Raw genomic sequence first — 21,728 nt, forward strand, 5'->3', positions numbered from 1 at the left:
CTTCAATCTCGTTACTGGTTATTGGCCTATTCAGGTTGTCCATTTCTTCCTGTTTCAGTCTTGGCAGCTTATAGGTTTCCAGGAAGGCCTCCATGTCATCCAGATTGCTCAGTTTATTGGCATATAGTTGTTGATAATAATTTCTAATAATTGTTTCTACTTCCTTGGCAATAGTCGTGATCTCTCCGCTTTCATTCATAATTTTATTAATTTGGGTCCTTTCTCTCTTCTTTTGGATAAGTCTGGCCAGTGGTTTATCAATCTTATTAATTCTTTCAAAGAACCAACTTCTAGTTTCATTGATCTGATCTACTGTGCTTCTGGTTTCTAATTCATTGATTTCTGCTCTAATTTTAATTATTTCTCTTCTAATGCGTGGCTTAGGCGTCGTTTGTTGCTTTTTCTCTAGTTCTTTAAGGTGTAGAGTTAGTTGGTGAATTCGGGATTTTTCTATTTTTTTGAGTGAGGCTTGGATGGCTATGTATTTCCCCCTTAGGACCGCCTTTGCAGTATCCCATAGGTTTTGGACCGATGTGTTTTCGTTCTCATTGATTTCCATGAATTGTTTAAGTTCTTCTTTGATTTCTTGGTTGACCCCAACATTCTTGAGCAGAGTGGTCTTTAGCTTCCAAGTGTTTGAATTTCTGCCAAATTTTTTCTTGTGATTGAGTTCCAGTTTTAGAGCATTGTGGTCTGAGAATATGCAGGGAATAATCTCAATCTTTTGGTATCGGTTGAGACCTGATTTGTGACCCAGTATATGGTCTATTCTGGAGAAAGTTCTACGTGCGCTCGAGAAGAATGAGTATTCTGTTGTTCTGTAAATATCTATGAGGTCCATCTGGTCCAATGTATCATTCAAAGCTCTTGTTTCCTTGTTGATTTTCTGCTTAGATGATCTGTCCATTGCTGAGAGTGGAGTATTGAGGTCTCCTATAATTAACGTATTGTTATCAATATGAGTCTTTATTTTGGTTAACAGTTGGCTTATGTATATGGCTGCTCCCATGTTGGGGGCATAGATATTTACAATTGTTAGGTCTTCTTGTTGGATAGACCCTTTAAGAATGATATAGTGTCCTTCTGTGTCTCTTATTACAGACTTTGGTTTAAAATCTAATTTGTCTGATATAAGAATTGCTACCCCAGCTTTCTTTTGAGGTCCGCTGGCATGGAAGATAGATCTCCATCCCTTCACTTTCAGTCTGGATGTATCTTTAGGTTCAAAATGAGTCTCTTGTAGACAGCATATGGATGGGTCCTGTCTTTTTATCCAATCTGCAACCCTGTGCTGTTTTATGGGAGCATTTAGGCCATTCACGTTGAGAGTGATTATTGAAAGATATGAGTTAATTGTGATCATGTTGCCTGTGAAGACGTTGTTTTTATAGATTGTCCCTGTAAATTTCTGTTGTAGATCACTCTTGGGGTCTTTCTCCTTTTATAGAACCCCCCTTAATATTTCTTGCAGGGCCGGCTTAGTGCTCACATATTCTTTCAACTTCTGCCAGTCGTGGAAGCTCTGCATCTCTCCATCCATTCTAAATGCCTTGCCGGATAAAGTATTCTTGGCTGCATGTTCTTCTCATTTAGTACCCTGAATATGTCTTGCCAGGCCTTTCTGGTTTGCCAGGTCTCTGTGGATACGTCTGACGTTATTCTGATATTCCTCCCTCTGTACGTAAGGAATCTCTTCCCCCTAACTGCCCTTAAGATGCTTTCCTTGGTTCTAAGATTTGCAAGTTTTACTATTACATGCCAGGGTGTTGGCCTGTGTTCCTTGATCTTAGGAGGGGTCCTCTCTGCCTCTAGGACTCGAATGTTTGTTTGTTTCATTCCCCAGATTAGGGAAGTTCTCAGCTACAATTTGCTCAAATACATCTTCTAGCCCTCTCTCTCTCTCCACTCCCTCCGGGATTCCAATTATTCTGACATTGGAACGCCTCATGGTGTCACTTATTTCTCTGATTCTATTTTCATGGATTCTGAGTTGTTTTTCCCTAGCCTCCTCTTTTCCCTTTTTATCTATTATACTGTCTTCCAGATCGCTTATTCTCTCTTCTGTCTCAGTTACTCTAGCTGTTAGATTATCTAGATTGGATTGGATCTCACTGATAGCATTTTTAAGTTCTGCCAATTCACCTTTTATTTCTGCCCTTAGAGACTCTATGTTGCCATTAATTGATTTCTCCATTGTAGCCATTGTCTTCACAATTGCTAGCCTGAATTCCATCTCTGACATCTTGGTTATATCTGCATCCATTTGTAAATCTGCAGCATAAGTCATAATCTCTGAGTCTTTTCTGTTTTGGGGGCTCCTCCTCCTAGTCATTCTGTTGATGGGTGTTTGAGGGAAGGTATGGAGTCCAAATTATTGACCAGAACCCAAGCAAGATGCACCTGTTTTCTTGGGACCTTAGGGTTGCTGGCCTCTTGTTTTCCCAGCCTGTCTTCTGGGGGAGGGGCCTGCCGCGCTGTTACTCAGGCAACCCTGTTTGGGCGGAGTTGCCCTGCGCCCCTGTGGCGGGGGATGGGCTCAGTGGGAATCAGTCTTTGGGGCTTTTGTTCTCTGGCGCCTTTCCCTGGTGGCTTTCCGCGTCTCTTCCGTGAGTCGGAGCAGAAGAGACCGTTTCCAACCCTCTGCCTCAGAGCAGAGAGACCGCAGTCTGTTCTTCAGTGAGCTCTCCAGGCCACACCGTCTCCGTTTCTGTCCGTGCTGCTATAAACTGTAGCGTCCTGGGTTGTGCGCCCCTCCGCAGCACCCCCAGTCCTGCCTCCAGGTCGGGGCACGTCTCTGCCCTTTGTGCTTCTAAAACCGCCAGCCGCTCCCAGTTCGCGCGCGCGCGACTCCACTGCTTGGGGTTCTGTCCCGGGGACTGCAGTTCGCGTGCGCGTGACTCGGCCGCTTGGGGTTCCCACCCCGGGGGTTGCAGTTCACCGGCGCGACCCAAGCGCACCGGGTTTCCGTCTCAGAGGCTGCAGTTCACGTGCGCGCGACCGTCGCTCCGGTTTCTGTCCGGGGGGCTGCGGTTCGCGCGCGCGACCCTGCAGGTCCAGTTTTCCACCCCGGGGGCTGCCCTAAAGTCCTTTCCCGACGCTACCGGTCTGCAAGTCTGTGCCCTGTCCGCAGCGCGCGAGGCTGTCACTCACCGGTAGTGTAGGATCCCCACGGCCAGGCTCCCTCCCGCTGCCGTTTATCCTCCGATATCTGCCCGCGGAATCACGGCTCTCCGCTTCGTACCTCGAAACCAACCGCCTGTGATATTCTGTTTGTAGAGATCCAGATCTTCTTACATCTCAGGCTGGTTTCGTGGGTGCTCAGAGTGGTCTGGTAGATATCCAGCTCAATTCCGGGGACCAGTTGAAATAGGGTCCCCTACTCCTCCGCCATCTTCCCCCCTCCCCCGCCTCCATCATTGCCTTTTTAAATAAATGTATTCTTTGGTATTCTTGCCCACTTATTCTTCCAGATAAATTTCACTATGAATTTAACAAGTTCTATAAAGCATCCCACCATGACTCTAATCGGTAGTACATCACATCTATACATTAACTTAGGGAGTACTGTAATCATTGCTATATTTAGTCTCCCTAGATTGAAGCAGAGTATGGCTATGCATTTATTCAGGTCTTTATTTCTCCCATTAGAGTTTTATAATTTTCCTGGAATAAGTTTTGTGAGCCCAGGATTACATTAATACCCAAGTATTTAAATTCACTTTGTCACGCTTTTGACAAATCATTCCATGCCTCGGAAGACTGCATCCTTCTTAGGTGGCAAAGCCTTCCTGAAAAGTGTACTCTTCCTAATACAATGAGATTCAATTCTGAATTATCCATTTTCTTTCACTCAATCAGCAAATAGGAAATGTGTACTGGATATTCCACACTCTGCTCATGGTGTGGTTTGATAAAAGGAAGCATGAAAGCCCGAGGCTGAGAACTGAAAAACCTGGGTCGTAGTCTAGTTTTGTCACGTACTTGCTTTATCATCCCAGAAGCAAAGGGCTCTGGAGTCCGATGCCTGTCGGACCTCGGGCAAATGACTTTCATCTATCTGTAAGGTTCCCTCATCTGTAAAATTGGGTCAATAAATGGTAACTATCTCGTGGGGTCATGATAAATCATAAATGATTCATGTGAAATGCTTACAGCAGTGCCTGACGCATAATAAACACTTCATAAATGTTAGCTATTCTACCTTCTGTTGTTGTTGTTGTTGTTGTTAATAACAGTATAGTACTGCCTCTCCTGAGTCTCGGCTTCCTTATCAGTGAAATGGGAAAAATAAGGCTCAACTGCATAGGGTTGTTGTGAGGATTAACTGTAGCCATGTATATAAAAGTGCTCTACACATTCTAAAGCTCTGTGCCAAGTGGAGAAATGGAAAGGATCACAGGAAGCAATCACAGGTACAGAAAACCAAAAGAGATAATCTAGAAAATACTTTCTTTTGGCTTTTAAATACATCACTTATGTATATAGCTTTTTCTCCCAGCAGATCTACTCACCGCTGTTTTTCCCTCCTGCTAATATTATAATGCATTTGCATTCTCTGCACACAAACCAAATAACAGTGGAGGGAGACAACCAAGAGTGTAACTACCTGGAATTAAAATTCATTGCAGGCTCCCAGGCAAAGAGAGTGGCTCAAGAATATACATTTGATTCTCCCACCTACACCCATCATTCCAATTGTGACAGAAACGACATAAGAAATGTTAAAAATGTGTGTGTGGGTTGGAGGGGAAGGTGAGCGGAAACTCCATCAAGATTTCTCCTCTTAAATATCATCTCTGCCCTTGACCTTTTCATCTTCCCTGAGGTCATAAACTGTCATCCATCTTAAGCACCAATACTCTTTTTCGTTCCATTGACCTCTCTTCTGTTTTTAAATTTAAACCGGTTTCCCAGATCCTGACCAAACCTGCACTTAAACCAGTGGTTCTCATAATTAGCTTGCATCAGAATCGCTTGGAGGGCTTGTTAAAAACACAGACTGCGAGCCCCATTCCGGGTTTCCGATTCAGTAGGTCTGAGTGGGGCTTGAGCATTTGCATCCTTAACAAGTTCAGAGGTGATAACGAGGTTGCCGGTCCTGGGACCACATCTGGAGAACCATCAACTTAAATTAAATATTACTGCTCCCTCTAATTACCACGCCACTTCTCCTTCCTTTTGCCAGCCAATTTCTTCTTTTAAGACATTTTTAAATGTTCAACTATGTTTTTAAAGTTCTTCTTTTAAAATATTTTTCTATGACACGGTGGCACTAACACATAACCATTGCATTAAAATTAATGAAATGAGGGACGCCTGGGTGGCTCAGTTGGTTAAGCATCTGCTTTCAGCTCAGGTCATGAGCCCAGGGTCCTGGGATCGAGTCCCACATCGAGCTCCTTGCTCAGCAAAGAGTCTGCTTCTCCCTCTCCCTCTGCTGCTCCTGCTGTTTGTGCTCTCTACCTCTCTCTCTCTCTGACAAATGAATAAGTAAATCTTAAAAAAATAAAATTAAATTAATGAAAGGAAACTGAAACCTTCCTATATTGCTTGTGGGAATGTGAAATGGTACAGCCACTTTGAAAAACAGGCTGTTCCTCAGAAAGTTAATAGAATTACCATATGGCCCCCAAATTCCACCCCTTAAGTATATACCCAAGAGAACTGAAAACATGTCCACGCAGAAACTTGTACACGAATGGTCATAACAGCATTATTCACAATAGTTAAAAAGCGAAAACAACCCAAAGGTCCGCCGATAGAGGAATGGATAAATAAATATGGTATATCCATACAGGGGAATATTATTTGGCAAAGAAAAGGCACAAAGTACTGATACATGCTACAGCACAACGAACCACTAAAGCATGCGAACTGAAAGAAGCCAGACACAGAAGCCCTCATCTTGTCTCATTCCACTTGTAGGAAATGTACCAAATAGGCAAATCCACAGGAACCGAAAGTAGATTAGTGGTTGCTGGAGGCTGAGGGTGGGAATGGGGAGTGACTGCAAATGGGCAGAAGGGATCTTTTTAGGGAGATGGATAGGTCTTAAAATTGGATTATGGTGATTACAATTGCACGGCATTGTAAATTTACCAAAACAGGTAAATTTATGATGTGTAAAGAGCCCTGTACATTTCTTTTCTAGGAATTCCCCTTATGGGCCATCATGCCATCTACTTTCTAGGCCCACCACTTCACTACGCTTGCTTTCCTGAAGGTCACTTGTGACTCTAAATTGTCAAAGCCAGTAGCGGTCCTCTCCTTATCCTCTGCCATGGTGCATTGGCCTACCTCTTCTGTCACACCAGCTGCTTGCTCCTTCAGTTTCCTTTGCTGGTTCTTCTTCCTCATCCTACCCCCTGGCTGGCTGATCGACAAACCTCCTCCAAAGAATCCACTTATCTTCCTCACTAACCTCAAATTCAGCATGCCCCAACTCAAATTTGTCATCTGCACCAAGCTAGCTCCCCTTTCTCACCTGCCCCAGCTCTGTCAATAACTTTCTCTGGGTCACCTGGGGCTCGGAGTTATTTTTGACTTATTTCCTTTCTGTCCCAAATTCCAGTCACCAGTTCTCTCTACTTTTCCCTCAGAAGGTGTCACTTACTTGTAAGGAAATCATTTGAACAGGCGATTCACATGAGAAGCGATGCAAATATTAAATAAACACATGAAAATATTTCAAACTAGAATAATCAAAGGAAGCCAATGAAAATTATCCTAGGTGCCATTTACACCTATTGCATTAGAAGCATTTTCCACAGAAGAAAAGATTTGGGGGAAACTGGTATCCTTATATATTGCTCATGGCAGTGTAAAATGCCTCCTGAGAAAAGTTTGGTGAAATCTATCAAGAACAATAAGAATGTTCATATTGTTGCGACTAGTAATCCCAACTCTGGATAATTGTTTTTAATGAGATAGTTCAAAATGAGAAAAAGGTTATAGCTACTCAAAATTTTTCTGCAGCATTACTTTATAATAGCAAGAAATTGGAAACAACCTAATTATCCAACAATTTGGGAATGATTAAGCAAATTACAGCACATTAAGCTAGTGAAATATGCAGCCATTAAAATTTATAACTATTGAGGAAGCCTGTACAGCAACATGAAAAATTGTTTACCAAGTAATGCTTAGTGGGAGAGAAAAAAAAAGCAGCAGGACACACAAAATCACATCTACATAGTTATTATAACTCTGCCACAAAAATCTCTATACCTATAGATAAAACCTGGTAGGGAAATGAAAACAATCAGAGTGTTAGGGTGGTAGGACTAAGGCTGCTTTTTCTTCTGTTTTTAATTTCCTGTAATATTGTTTTCATAATAAACATTTTCTCCCCAAAATATCACACATATTTATCTGTCTCTTCTGCTTTGTTCCTGTTGTACCTCCCTTTCCCAATCCAGGGCCATACTCGTTCACGCCTGGATCACTGACCCAAGCTGTTCTTCCTTCAACCTAGCTAGGCTGCAAATACAGCCCAGTTGCCTCAAGTACCACATTTATCACATCACTTACCTGATCGATAACCTTCAATAGCTTCTGTATTTGCGATACTATATAGTTTTCGAGGTCTACCTATCCTGGTCCGATACCTCACTATTCACCGCTTTTCTCTGCTATTACTGCAGCTGCTGCCCCCCACCCCTTCCTTCTTCATCCTTATTGTCACAACTACCGTTTACTGAGGCTTTACTGTGCCGGGTTTGGTTCCAAATGCTTTATGCATATTTGCTCATTTAATCCTAGCAACAATCACAGGAGGTAGGTACTCTAACCCCATTTTACAAATAAGGAAACTGGGGCACCTGGATGGCTCAGTTGGTTAAGCGTCTGCCTTCGGCTCAGGTCATGGTCCCGGGATCCTGGGATGGAGTCCCGCATCGGGCTCCCTGCTCAGCGGGGAGTCTGCTTCTCCCTCTTCCTCTCCCTCTGCCTCTCCCCCTGCTCATGCTCTCTCTCTCGCTATCTCTCCGTGTCAAATAAATAAATAAAATAAAACAAATAAGGAAACTGATGGGGCAGAGAGAGAGCACGTGTGTGAGAGACAGAGGGAGGGAGGGAGGACCAGCCACTTGCCAAGCTCACACAGCTAGGGAAAATAAGAATCTGGGTTTGAACCCAGGCAGACTGATTCCAAGGCCAGAACTCTTTTATTTCTCCAACATACTCTGCTTAGCCCCTCTGGGCCTTTCCTCCTGTAGGTCCCAGTCTTCAGTTTTCTTACCCTCCAACAAACTTAAATAGAGAACAATTTATCATGTATTGGCCCTGTACCACGTGCCAGATGCTTCTTGTTTGAACCATATATTTGACACTTTTCGTCTTATGGCCACTCACCCAAGCAAGCAAGAGCTGGGTTTCAGTCCTGGTTTGTCCCTTTAGTAGCTGTGAGACCTTCACTGAAATTACCATAACTTCTCTGAACCTCACTTCCTTTATCTGAGTCAGTGGTTCTCAAAGTGTGACCCCAGGACCAGCTGCGTCAGCATCACCTGGCAGAGCTTGTTAGGAATGCAGATTTTGAGCTTCACTCCAAACCTACTGAATCACATTCTCTGGCAGGGGTTGAGGGGGAGGGGTGGGATCTACCTGTCTGTGGTTTAACAAGCCCTCCAGGTGTTTCCAAAGCACATTTAAGTTTGAAAACCACTGCCCTAGTTAGAATAATACCTACCTGACAGAGTTTTGGGGCATATAAAACATAACAAAATATGTGTAACTTAGCTGGCAGCACATAGGTTGTTTTGTAAGTGGTAATTTATTATTACTGCTACTTAACTTCGTGTGGGTTAGTCCTCCTTGCTCAAGCTGTGGGTGGACAGGCATTGTGCTTCCTGATGCTCTTTCTCTAATATTCCCCTGCTTGCCTCGAAAAAGGCAGTACATACACTAGATTTTGAATAAAGTCCTCTTCCCTCACTGCCTGACTGGTAAGAGAACCAGTCTGGAGAGGCGCCGTAGGTTAGTCTAGTGTCTCTACAGGTAGACTACCTGGGTCTAGTCAACTTACCAGACCTGTGGGACGTCAGGCAAATGAATTTATCTGTGTATCCTTCAGTCTCTTCTCTCTGTCAAACAGAGTCTAATAATAACTACCCCTTAAGGTTATGGTGATAAATACAGTTGACCTTTGAACAATGGGGGGTTAGGGGTACCACCCCTCACCCCCTCCCCCGCCAAAGCAGTTGAAAATCCATGTGTAACTTTTGACTCTGCAAAAACTTAACTATTAATAGCTTGCTGTGGACTGGAAACCTTACTGATAACACAATCAGTTAGCCCATATTTTGTATGTTCTATGCATTATATGCTATATTCTTATGATACAGCGAGCTAGGGAAAAGAAAATGTTATTAAGAAAATCATAACGAAAAATACATTCACTGTGCTGTATTGTATTCATTGAAAAAGAATTCATGGATAAGTGGCCCCATGTGATTCAAACCTGTGTCATTTCAAGGGTCAGCTGTAAATATTTGTAAAGTGCTTTGAACGGTGCCAGAATAGAGCACCATGCTCAAGAAAGGTTAGTTAACATTATTATTTTTGTGTCATTTCACCCATTTGATGGTGGAGGAGGCTGTGTTTCTTCAGTTGGTAAGCCAATGACAAATACCTCTTGAGCAACTTCTCTGTGTCAGGCGTTGTGTTAGGGACAGAGGAGTCTACAGCCAAAATGTGGTCTCCTCTCTCAAAGGTCTCAGTCTAGTATGGGAAACTCAGCAGACGCACCAGACTGAAATGATCTCTCTAAGGACATGGTACAAGTTAGTCCGCAGAGGGGAATCTGATCAGCCATAGAGTCCCATAGCACACCCACCCAGGCCTCAGACTTCTAAGACATGATGCTGAGGGATCCCTTTGAAAGGTTTCCTTAGGGATCCTACTTGATGCACTTATAAGGGGAAAGGCATAAACTTTGGGGCCAGACAAAACTGGGTCGTGTGACCTCAGCTAAGTTGTATAATCTCTCTGGACCTCGTCTATAAAATAGGTCAAAAGTGAACTGTTGTGGAGAATAAATGAGACTATGAGTTAAAAAGGGTCCAGCCCAGTGACTGACAGATTATTCATAAATGTTGGGTTCTTCCCTTTTTTCATGGCCAACCAGAAAACTGATAGGTTTCTCAGACTTTGGAGTCAACAGAAAGCCCAAATTATTCCTGACTATCTCACCAAATCACAGGGGATAATGTAGACCCCCCAGAAAGAACCCTGGGCTCTTTGGGGGGTCAAGAGACCCAGAATCTAGTCCTTTCCCTTGGTGCCCACACAGAGGCATGGCTAAGGGCCTTCTTCCCTGTTCCCCCTTCATTTCTAGAGGTTGAGTTAAAGAATCAATATGATTTAGGGCTATCTTGTATAATTTGGCCTGGAGAGGAACTGGCTAAAAGAATATATTAAGGAATTTCACAAAAAAGAGGGTCCTGCCAGGCTGATGGAGAGCAACCCGGCAAAAGTAACTGTCCACTCCTTATAGCAGGCCGGCTCATCTCTGGGGAACATGAGTTCTAGGTGCCAGGTTCCCCATATTACAGGAGCAGACTCTCCACTCTGGGCATTTTTTTTTTTTTTTCCTTAAAGGCTTCGCCCAGGAAACCCTTTTCCCTCTAGTCCAAGCCCTATGTGCCATTTGCAAAAATGTCCCTACCTTCTTCCAGGAATTTTAATCTATCACTAGCATGACCTGTCCCTGGACTTTCAAGAGCAGACCCTAAGTTCTCAACAAGTCCTAGAAAAAGAACGGTGGCTGAGCCCAAGAGACAAGTGCCTCCAACAACTGAAGCAAAGGCAGAGCGGTAGCCGGACGGTCTTACCTCCTCTCTGTCCTCTCCGATTGCCCAATGGCCGCTGGGAAGGCAGGCACCGTTTATGCCTTCTCATCTATATTTCGGCATGATCTGCTCCCACGCGTCCTTGCGCCTGGGTAGGCCTGCCCCAGGCCTCTGAGCTGATGGGCGCAATGCCCACAACAGTGCCTGACTACTCCATGTTCCAAAATGTCCTAGTGATCAGTTGGGTCTGTAGCCCAGCTGCCTGGGGGGCGGGCTAGATTACATCTATGGTATCAAGTTCTTGGTATGGACACCAGGCCGGGTTCCTCAAAGGAAACTGAGCAAACACAAGATCTTAGCAATTCTATAGAAGCCTCAGAGACACCAACTCGCCCCAGCTCCCTGAGGAATCACTTACCTCCCTGACTGGCTGGTCTTCCTGTTTCCTGTTATTGGTTTCCATTTGTCCCCAGGAAATTCCTGCAAGGCAAAATTCTGATAAGTTAGGGAGCTCTGAGCAGACAGGTATCCAGATGGCCTCAAAAATGTGAAGAGGTCAGGAGCCCGTCCCTGGCCAGAACCCCCCCCCCCCGCCCCCAATTGGTTTCTTCTACTCTCCCACGTCGGCTAGAGAAACAAGTACCTGGAGGGCTGCCTTGCTTGTCAGGAGGCCCGGTGAACAGCTGGGGGCATGCAGAGACGAAAGAGAGCACTCAGGGACCTGGATCGTGTGCTCTAGAAAGTCTGTGTTTCCCTCTCTTTCTGCACTCCCCTCCCAAACCACGTTATAAACCAGTTTAGCACGTTTGCTGTTTGCTCTGGCTCTTGTGAAGGAGGTCTTTTTGTTTGTTCTGCCGGGTGGACCTGCTCATTCCTCTTGCCTCTTCTCACATAGAAAGCATCTTCTTGGAAGCCCTGGCCCTTGAGGGGGCTTTGTGGCCCGAGGCTCCTGCTGCAACCTTCTCCCAGGGTGAGGCAGATGGAGAGCATGCATGCCAGGGCACCCCTGTACTGCAGGGGCCCTTCCTCCTCTTTCTCCTCCCAGCACCAGGTGCCACATTCCCCACATTATGGGAGCACATTCTCCACCCCGGGCATTCTTTCCTTAAGGGCTTTGCCCAAGCAACCCTTTACTCTGTAGCCCAAGCCACAGAGGTCATTTGTAAAAAAATGTCCTTTCCTTCCTATTCTAGCTCCAAACCTGATGCAAATTTGCCTCGGACACTCTCCCCGATTTTGCATCCAGCATCCTCTATCTAGCAACTTAGAGCTTAGCTCACTGGGAACGCACAATTTTTCCTAAACCTCACGGATCTTCCAAATTCCCTCTCTCCAATGCTATTATTGGTCCTGTTCAAAGTTTTATTACCTTTGCCCAGTAAAACAAAAAACAAACAACAAAAATTTACTCCCTTTTGGGGGTAAGATACTTGGTGTCAGTCATTCTGGCTGAGACACTTATTAGCTGTGTTATTTGAAGGAAGTTATGTCACCTCTCTGAACCTCAGCTTCCTATCTGGCAAATAAAGACTACGCTATCAAGCTTTGCCGGCTTCCCAGGAGTGAGAACAAAGCAGGATGCGCCTAGAGGATGCCTAGCACAGTGCTCAGCATGTAGGAGGCTGTAGATGTCAGGAGCCACAGAAAAGATGAGGTTTTATAGCTTTCCCAAGACCAGAGCGGTTCCTGCCTGTACCTGTCATGTTAGAGCTGCTCTGACCACTTGTTAGACTTCAGACTCCGCCTCGACGCCCTTCTGAGATGTCCCTGCCCTCAAAGACACTATTACTCATTCAGCCACAGTGGGAGCCAGGATTTCCTGTCCTTGCCCTGTGGAAAGTGCTCAGTAAGTAGCAGTGGCCAAACCAAACAGAGTCCTGTCCCCATTTGCAGCCTCCTTCTCAGCTCCCCAGTATATCACCTTCCTTTTTTCCTTTGAGCCACTTAGGTTGCCGTAAATCGCCTGTGCTCTTTGAACCAACGAGACACTTATCCCTTCGGCTTGTTGCAGATGGGGATCGCCTGCCGCCCCAGTGGAAGCCATACAGCCAGAAGGCATCCTGCCACGCTGGAGAGGGCCTGGGCTTTTCCGTCAGCTTATGGAGAGACAGGGTAGCACAACTAGGAGCTTGGCCTCTGAAGCTAGAGGACATGGATTCAAATCCCACACCTGCCCTTTTCTAGCTGTGTGACCTCAGGCCAAGTACTCAGCTTCTCTTTAGCTGGTGTCCCCCAGCTATTTCATGGTGAGATCATCATAATAACACGACCTATTTCCTGACACCGTATCGAGGAGTAAATGAGTACCTGGTGCACCGTGGATACTCAAATGTTAGTTACTATGATGCTGTTCAAGTTTGGGCTTTGCCACTTGCTAGATGGGTGAGCCCTCTGAGCCTCAGCTTCCCTGGCTATAAAATGGGGATCCTATTATACCTTGTGTCATACAATTGGTCATTTGAGCTGGGGTGTCCTATCCCATGCTGCAAGTTTTCCTTTCGTCTGAGGTGTGTACGTGTGTGGGGTCAGGTGGCAGGGGTAGAAATAGGCACGAAGTGGCTCCACGTATCTGAAAGCCTAGTGTCTAAGCAGACCTGCTGAGCTGGTCTAACAGGCACTGGGAGCCCAGTGTGTCCCCCTCCCTCAGAGCACAAAAGGAGAGGCATGGTGTGGGTACACCTCCATTGCCTCCGCCAACCGCTGCAACCTGGAACTTTCACCTCCTTCCCCTATGGAGTTACTAGCTCTGGGCTGACACTTCGGCGAGCCATCATTTCCTCTCTCCCAGCTTCAGCCCCGTTTCTCTACTGTCTACTTGCAGAACCTTCTTTCGGCAAGCGTTTCAAGCTAAGCCAAAATCTCCCCTGGTTTTAGGAGAAAATAACTCACACTTACAAGATGATTACTATCCAGTAGTCACTGTTCTAAGGGCTTTACACATGTTTCATCATTTAATCCTCACAACCAACTTATGAAGTAGGTACTATTACCTGCGTGTTTTTTTGAGATGGGAAAGCTTGGGGATTTGAACACAGGTGGTCTGGTTCCCGCATCAGTGCCCTCTAGCCATTATTTTATATTTCCTCTCCTCTTTGCTTCAACATTTTGTTATAAATCTTTTCAAGCATACAGAAAAGTTGAACAAGTTTATACAATTACCCATATATCCACCACTTAGATCTGACAATTAATATTTTACTAAAACTGCCTTATCCCATACCTGTTCACTCCTCAATCTGCCCACCAATCTGTCTTACCTTCTTCATGTATTTTCAAGTAAGTGACAACTTTATCCCCAGAAATTTGAAAACGTAAAGGAAATAGAAAGATTTCTTGACTCAAGAAGAAATAGGTGACCGAAATGACCTATATCTAGTAAAGACATGGGATGTGTAGCTTAAAATCTTTCCACAAAGAAAACTCCAGGTCCCGATGCCTTCGATGATAAATTCTACTAAACACTTAAGGAAGAAATAATACCAATCGAATGCAAACTCTTCTTGAAGATGGAAGAGGAGGGGCCACCTCCCAACGTATTTGGTAAGGCCAGCACCTTGACATGAAAACCAGACAAGGACAATATAAGAAAACTACAGACTAAAATCCCTGATTAACATAAACACAAAAATCCTTAACAAAATATTCGCAAATCAAATCTAGTAACATAGAAAAGGGATACTATGTCATGACCAAGTAGGATTTAATCTGGCAATGCTAGTCTAGTTCTTATTTCAAAAATCAATCAATTATAATTCACCATATCAATAGAGTAAAAGAGAAAACTATAGGATCATTTCAGTAGCTATAGACAAAGCGCTTTAGAGAATCCAGCATCCACTCCTGATAAAAGTTCTCAGCAAACTAGGAATGAAAAGGAACTTCCTCAACCCGCCAAAGGGCATCTATGAAAAACCTACAGATCACATCAAGCTTACTAGAGCAAGATTAGGAACAAAGCAACACTGGCCACACTTACCACTTCTACGAAACATTGTATCGGAGGTCCTAGATGGCGCAGTAAGGCCCCCCTCCCCTAGAAAAGGCATACACAATGGAAAGGAAGGTAAAAACCAATTTCATTTGCAGATGACATGATTGTCTATGTAGAAAATCTTTTAAAGTCTACCACAAAGCTACCAGAACTAATAAGTGAGTTCCGCAAGGTTGCAGGATACAAGGCCAACACAGAGAATTAAATTGTTATTTCCATATAGTATTAAAATGAATTTGAACTTGATATTAAGAAAACAATACTATTTACAATAGCATCAAAAACATGAAATCCTAAGGATAAATAACAAAATACGTGCAACATCTGTATGCTGAAAACCGTAAGTTGTGTACCTCAATATAGCTCAGAAACGTCAGCATACGTATTATTAAATGAAGTTTGATATTTGTTTCTAATGTTTTTAGGCAAAATTTACCTCCAGTGAAATGCGCAAATATTCAGCGTACATTTGTTGAGGTTTCATGAATGCATACACCTGGGTAACTCAAACGCTTACCAAGATACAGAACATTATCAGCATCTGACAATGTTCCCTCATGCCTTTTCCCCTCAATCTCTTCCCCTCAATCTACAGATACCTTCTGTAGGTAACCACTGTTTTGAACTTGTTTCCCACTGAAGAGCTGTTCTAGAATGTTACATAAAAGGAATAGTATATACTCTTTTGGGTAAGGCTTCTTTCACCCCTAAGGTTCCTTTTTTTTCAAAGAATGTGTATTGAGAAATTTCATACACTGAGTCATTCAGAAGTGTCTGCCTAGGCAATAACATTTCGACACAGGAATTCACTTCTGGTCTGAGTGCGCCAGCCAAAAGGTGGTGCTAGGGAAGCCATGGGGCAGGAATGTGGCAGGGATCACGAAGGACATAGGGGATCCTCTCAGAAGTACCCTGGGGGATGGTGGTGGCCTGTGTTGGGGTGGTAGGCCATAACCAGGGTATAACAACGGCTAGTCTAGCCCTGGGTCTCTGACAAAGATAGGCTGGAGAAGGGCATAAGGATTTGTTCTTTAGAAACCCAGACAGGTCAAATCTCTAAAAGCAGAACCCGGGGGACATCTGCAAAGTTTGCCGCTCCAAGTAGTTTGTAAGCAGGAAATGGAAGGGAATAAGTGCTATTTTCTGTCAGGCACTGGGCCTGTTTTGATCCTTACAACTGGATCTGTGAGGCAGCCATTATTTCCCCCCGTCTTTAGAGATGAGGTCATAAGACTTGTCTCAGCACTGGCCATTTTATGAGGCAAAAATTCTCTCTTTTGCCCTTTCAAAATCATGCGATTGCAAGTTCTGGTGGTTGCACGACTTGCTCAAGGTCACTCAGATACCCGTTTTACAGTCAGGATACAAATCCTGGTTCTGTCCGTTTTGTGAAGAAAAAATAATGCTATTTTCACCTAACTCTCAAGGTGCGTTAACTGCAATTGCGGTGGCCGAGTGTCTTGCCCAGGGTTATGAAAATAGCATGTGGCGAAGCCAGGGTACGGTTTCAAGGGATTGGAGTTGTGATATTTTCCAGAGCTCTCCCTCGCTTTCTCCTCACCGGGAGAATAACGAAGCAAACCCATCCAAGAACCAAGGCCTCACCTGCACTGTCGGCTTCCTGGGCTTCCAGGTGTTGCCGGGCGCCAGGCTGCCGTCGTCGGGGCCACCATGCGGGGGATTATGACAGCAGGCTGAACACCGGACACACGGGTGGTGGTGGCATCGACAGTTGTAGCAGTTTGGCATCATGTTTCTCTTTCGCAGAGCAGGGCAGAGTTCCCCAGAACAATAAATGCAAGCTCCCTGGATGTTGCAGGAGTAAGAGCAGGTCCTGCGGTAATCAAAATCACCGCAGCGCAGCGGCTTGCAGCACATGGATTGTTCTAGACCTTTGCTTGCAAAACATTCTGAGTAGGTGGGGGTTTCTGGCTGAAGGGGTGACAGAGAATGATAGGATTGGTCTGGGGCGCGATATGGCTGGTCTGTGGAATGGTAGGGCTGGTCCATCGGATGGCGCCTCAATTCCCTATAGCTGGAGCTCATCGGCTGGAAGTTTGGGTCTAGAGGTTTTGGTCTCTGGGTAAAAGTCTTATTGCTATGAGTGGTTAAACCTGGCAAATGAGATGTAGATAAGGATTTGCTACTCTCTTCAAAGAACTTTCTTCTGTCGGCAAAGGGCAAGAGGATAGCTTCCTCCCCAGCTTGGGCAGCAGAAGCCTTCAATTCCTTGCTGTCACCTGGGTTAGGAGGGCCTTCCACGGCTCGTGCCACACGCGGCTGCAGGTTGTGCTCTGGAGACCACCTCCAGTGACCTCCGCGGACTCCGCGGTGAACACTTGTCTTCGCAGAGTCTGAGGACGAGGGGTCCGATGCTTTCCACCAGGTGTTCAGGCTCACGGAGGGCGGGCCAGGCCTCCGGCCGGGGCTTATTTGTCCCTCCAAACCTGTCCTAGATTCATGGGTCTCTGGGGCTTGGCTGAGGCACTCTGAAGACCGAGCCCTGAGGATCATGCTCCTGTTGAAGAGCTTGTCTCTGGGGCTGGGTGGTTTTTTACATGAGGACAGAAGAGATGAGCTGGAGGCAGGAGGTGGAGTACTTTCTAGGGGCTCCTCGGTCTCCTGCACTGGCTCCTTAGTGTCACACAGCTGCGGCAAGGGATTCTTGCTTTTCTGGAGCTGGGCCTTCCTCCTCTGGATTTCATTACGCAGATTGGTAGCAAAACGCTCACTCTTCCGCCGGTTTTGGATTGAGCGGCCCCGGGGCCCTCCGTTCCGCCTACCGCCCCCCCGGCCACATTCCTTGGGTTCGCTGTTCCCTTCTTCAGTGGCCCCTGTGCTACCAGCTCCTTTAGTGGTTGAAGAACAATCCCTGGCTTGTGGAACAAGGGATCCAGAGGCAGAGGAGGGCTGCTGGCTGGCTAGTTCACTGCCTGCTCGGCACGCTCTGCTCGGGTCCTGGAAGCCTTTCTCTGGAGGGTGTCCGTCAGCCTGTGTGTGTGGGGAACTGCTTGGGCTCGGGTGCCCTGAACCCAAGGGCCTATCATCCACCTGCCTGGCCTTTCCGTCTTTGCTGGGCTGGTCCTGGGCTCCTCCCGTAGGGGCACATGGACTTTTCTGCCCTGCGTGGTTGCCATGCAAAGGTGACAGAGTCCACTCATGGCTGGCCTGCCCGGCTGGGAGCTCCGTGCCCTTGCGGCCCCTGGTATCAAGGTGTACATGCTGTAAGTGGGACGCCAGCAGCTGTTCCGGGGCACTGTGGCGGTGCCCTGTGGGTCCTGTGACGTGTGGAGCGCTGCCAAAAGAAGAAGCCTTAGCTAGCTCGGCTGAAGCCTTGTTGAGGGGGCTGGAATCTATGCTGGAAGCTTTGTCATACACTTTTGGGAATCCGACCGCTTTGGCTGAGGCCTCCATCAGTAGATGCTCAGAGTCCTGCTGGCTGGGTTCAGGAGCTTGGCTGAGCTCACAGTTCTGATGGCCCTCGTTTGTCACTTGGTCTTGCCCGCTGAGGCAGCAGAACCTGTTAGGGTTCCTTGGGGATAGCACGGTGTCTAAGCTCACTTTCTCCTTCTGCTGCGACGTGTGCCCAGGCTCAGAAGCCCTGCGCTGCTCTCCGTTGAGGAGCTGGGCTCTGGAGGCCTGGAGACTATCTCGCCTCACTGGAGGCTGTGGTGGACCTCCGGCAGCCTTGGCAGGCCCCGAGGGGTGGGCCTCCTGCAGGCGGGATGACATCTGGGAGCTGGGAGTCAGGTGGCCCCCGTCGCTGCGCCGGCTGCCTCCTGAGGTCTCGGCCACACTGGGCTGGCCGTTAGGGGCTTTAGTTGGCCCCGGGCCTTGCGTGAGGCAGTCTGCGGAGCCCGGCTCCTCTGGCCTGAGGGAAAGGGCACAGTCAGAGGCGTTCGAGCTGGCTGAGAAGGAGCTATAGGCTGAGTCACGCTGGTTGGGGTACATGTTCTGATCGATGGGCAAGAGGTGGCCCTCATAGGTAGCTTGGCCTGGTTGCTCCAGGCTCTCCATGCTGCCAATGGAGCTGCTTTTCTCAGTGCTGCAGTGGCGGGAAAGTGAGCACCACTGCACACACACGTCACTGCAAGACACAGGGCACACTGGTTAGTCAGCCAAATGACCAGATCCCCTTCCCACCCCGGCCAGCCCTGCCACGGGAGAAGGCAGAACAACCCAGAGAAGGCAGAACACCCATGCCGCAAATAAGAAGGCGATAAGGCCACAAGGGAAGCAAGGGAAACAGCGAAAGATAGGGACACGGGGGCGCCACAGAGATGTGGTAAAATGGGACACAAGACAACGTATGGGAGCAGGAGAGGGCAAGATCCCAGAGACGAAAAGTGTAAGAACTCCACTGGGGCTTATGCTCTGTTTCCCTGCCGCCAGTGAGTCTAGAATGGCTTCTGGCCTGTCACCGTCCTTAGGGAGTCAGCATGTGGCTCTCGGCCAGGAGAGACAATCATAGAATATTAGTATCAGAGAGGGGCTCTAAAGGGTTGATTCAATTTCAGCCAGCCCATTTTGTAAGTCAGTGGGCTGCTGAGTTAGAGTGTGTGTCAGGGAGCGCAGGGAGGCCTCGTCCAAACACACGTCCCTGGGTCCCATCCCCCGAGTGCTACGTCTGGGTGCACCCTGAGAATTTGTCCTTCTAACAAGTTCCCAGGTGATGCTGGTACTCTTTGCTGGCCCAGGGACTACACTTTTGAGAACGGCTGGAGTAAAGCAAGCCCTGCAAAAGGAAGTGATTCTGAGGAGGTGATTTTTCTGAAGATGACCCAGCTATAGCTTGTGACCCAGACACGGCCAGAATTTCGGCAACCCCCCGTTTTCTTCTTGATGCTAGGAAACCTGACCATTGACCAAGGGCCAACAGTGCGCCAGCACTTTACGATGTCTCATCTCAAACTGAAGGGGAGAGATCAGTATCGCCACCTTACAGCCAAAAAACGAGCTTAGCGAGGTAAACTGGCCGGCTCACACAGATGCTAAAGAAGCAGAGCTAGAATTTGAACCCAAGCCTCTATGAGTCCAGTGTCTTAGCTCTTCTGCTATACTATTTGTTAAATGGGACTAATAAGGGGCGTCTGGGTGGCTCAGTCGGTTAAGCGTCTGCCTTCGGCTCGGGCATGATCTCAGGGTCCTGAGATCGAGCCCCGCATCGGGCTCCCTGCTCAGTGGGGAGTCTGCTTCTCCCTCTCCCTCTGCTCTTGCTCTCCCTCTCTGTCTCTGTCTCTCGCTCTCAAATAAATAAATAAAATCTTTTAAAAAATGGGACTAATAATAATATCTGTATCAGAGGGTTGCTTTGTGGGTGAAATCAGTTAATAAATGTAAAGCTCTTGTCACAGTCTGGGCACCTAGAAAAGGTTCAACACACGTTAGCTGCTGCTCATTTGCCTTTTGTTTTAATTGCTGTTTGTTACGAGCACCCTCTGTACCACTACCTTCCCTCGCTCATCCCCCCACAGCCGAGCCAAACCAGGGAGACCAAGGCAGGGACCGTGGTCAGACACAATCTTGAATTTTAAGTACCATTTCCCACAAACAAAGCCAAAGTGAGCCAAGTCATGCCAGTAACTCCCAATGACTAGAACCCCAGAGGTCGCAGACTGTTCTCAGAAAGGCCAGAGTTCAGAAAGCCAGAGATGAGCGGTGGCAGGGGCCCACAAGACCCTCAGATCAGCCTTCCTTAATCCTTGCTCCCTGCTCGCCCCTTAGCCACTCTGCTCACTTGACCTCTGGGCTAAGAATCCATCAGTCCCTTGTTGGCAAGGGATCCCGCCACCCACCCTGCCACCCTTCCTGCTGCAAACAACCACACCCCCACTCAAACAGGAGCCAAGCTCAGAATGTTTCAGTGTATTCTTTCAGAACAAAACTGTCTCCGCCTCTGCTCGGAGCCCCTGTCTTCCGAAGCCAAATAAAGCCATTGACTGGGGGCAAACTCAGCGCGTGCCTTCCCTGAGCCTCATCAACAGAAATTCCTCCTGAGAGGGAAGATCTTGGTGTGGAAGGGAAAGGTCAGCTTTGCTCGCTCTGAGTTTTCACAGAAAAAGTTCTCTGCCTCTTCTGGGCAGCTGTTCTGACAACAGGCAATACCGGGCCCCACTGAACTGAGACATCCTCATGGCAAGTAGACCCTGTTATTCAGGGAGGTGCCCAGTCTGAAGGCTTTGGCTCTGTGACAGAGCTGATGAACTCTGGATGAGATCACCAGTGAGTCACTGTAGCTAGGGAAGAGGACCAGAACTGAGTCCCCATGCCCTCCTGCATTAAGAGACCGGGCGGGGGGGGGGGGGGGGGATGAGGAAGAACCAGGGGAAAAGAGGGCAAAGGAGCAGCCGCTGAAGTAGGATGAGAAGCAGGAGAGTGCGGTGTCTCGCAAGCCACATGAGGTAAGTATTTCAAGGAAACATTTTCTAGAAGGGAAGGGACTGTCCCAAAGTCATAGAGAATTGGCAGTAAGTAGCTGAGGACTAGAACCCAGGGACTACGGATTCCCACTCCGTTTTCCATTACAGCGCTCTGGGCTCTGCAACATCTAACGGGGACTAGAGCAGAAGAGGGGACATGGCCAGGTTGTCTACCCTCCCGCCTACCTTGAGGGGGCGTGTTCTAGACTCACCTCGTGTTGCAGCCGGAATGCCAGGACAAGCTGAAGGCTTCAGAAGGGAAATGCATGGTGGTGGCCGCTTCAGGGCATCCCTCCAGCAGCTTGGCCACATGCCATGAGTGCGGCCTACTGACAGGGGCGTTTCTCCTACAGCAAGAAAGGGACAGGAAGTCAGCTTAGGGAACCAGGGCTGAAATCACTTCCCATGCAGCTTCCGCCCCCCACCCGCGCTTTCCCTTAAATGAGGGAGAACATCTTGCAAGGAGCTGATATAGGAATCTTAGTGGCCCTCCTCAGCTCCCAGCACTCAAATCTCCTTCATCCTGAG

General features: G+C 47.1%; 1 protein-coding gene across 3 annotated transcripts in view; it reads right to left on the bottom strand.

Moving 5' to 3' along the window:
• SHROOM4 (shroom family member 4) overlaps nucleotides 1-21,728 on the bottom strand; it is a 214,771-nt gene that overhangs the window by 26,189 nt on the left and 166,854 nt on the right. For all 3 annotated transcript variants that reach the window (XM_032397927.1, XM_032397925.1, XM_032397926.1), the window contains 3 exons: nucleotides 21,413-21,547; nucleotides 16,387-18,868; nucleotides 11,209-11,270 (listed from right to left, as the gene is read on the bottom strand). In XM_032397927.1, the coding sequence (XP_032253818.1) occupies nucleotides 11,209-11,270; nucleotides 16,387-18,868; nucleotides 21,413-21,547 (2,679 nt within the window). The remainder of the gene's footprint in view (nucleotides 1-11,208; nucleotides 11,271-16,386; nucleotides 18,869-21,412; nucleotides 21,548-21,728) is intronic.

The sequence above is a fragment of the Phoca vitulina genome, unplaced genomic scaffold, assembly GCF_004348235.1.
Source record: "Phoca vitulina isolate PV1807 unplaced genomic scaffold, GSC_HSeal_1.0 scaffold107, whole genome shotgun sequence".
Lineage (NCBI taxonomy): Eukaryota > Metazoa > Chordata > Mammalia > Carnivora > Phocidae > Phoca > Phoca vitulina.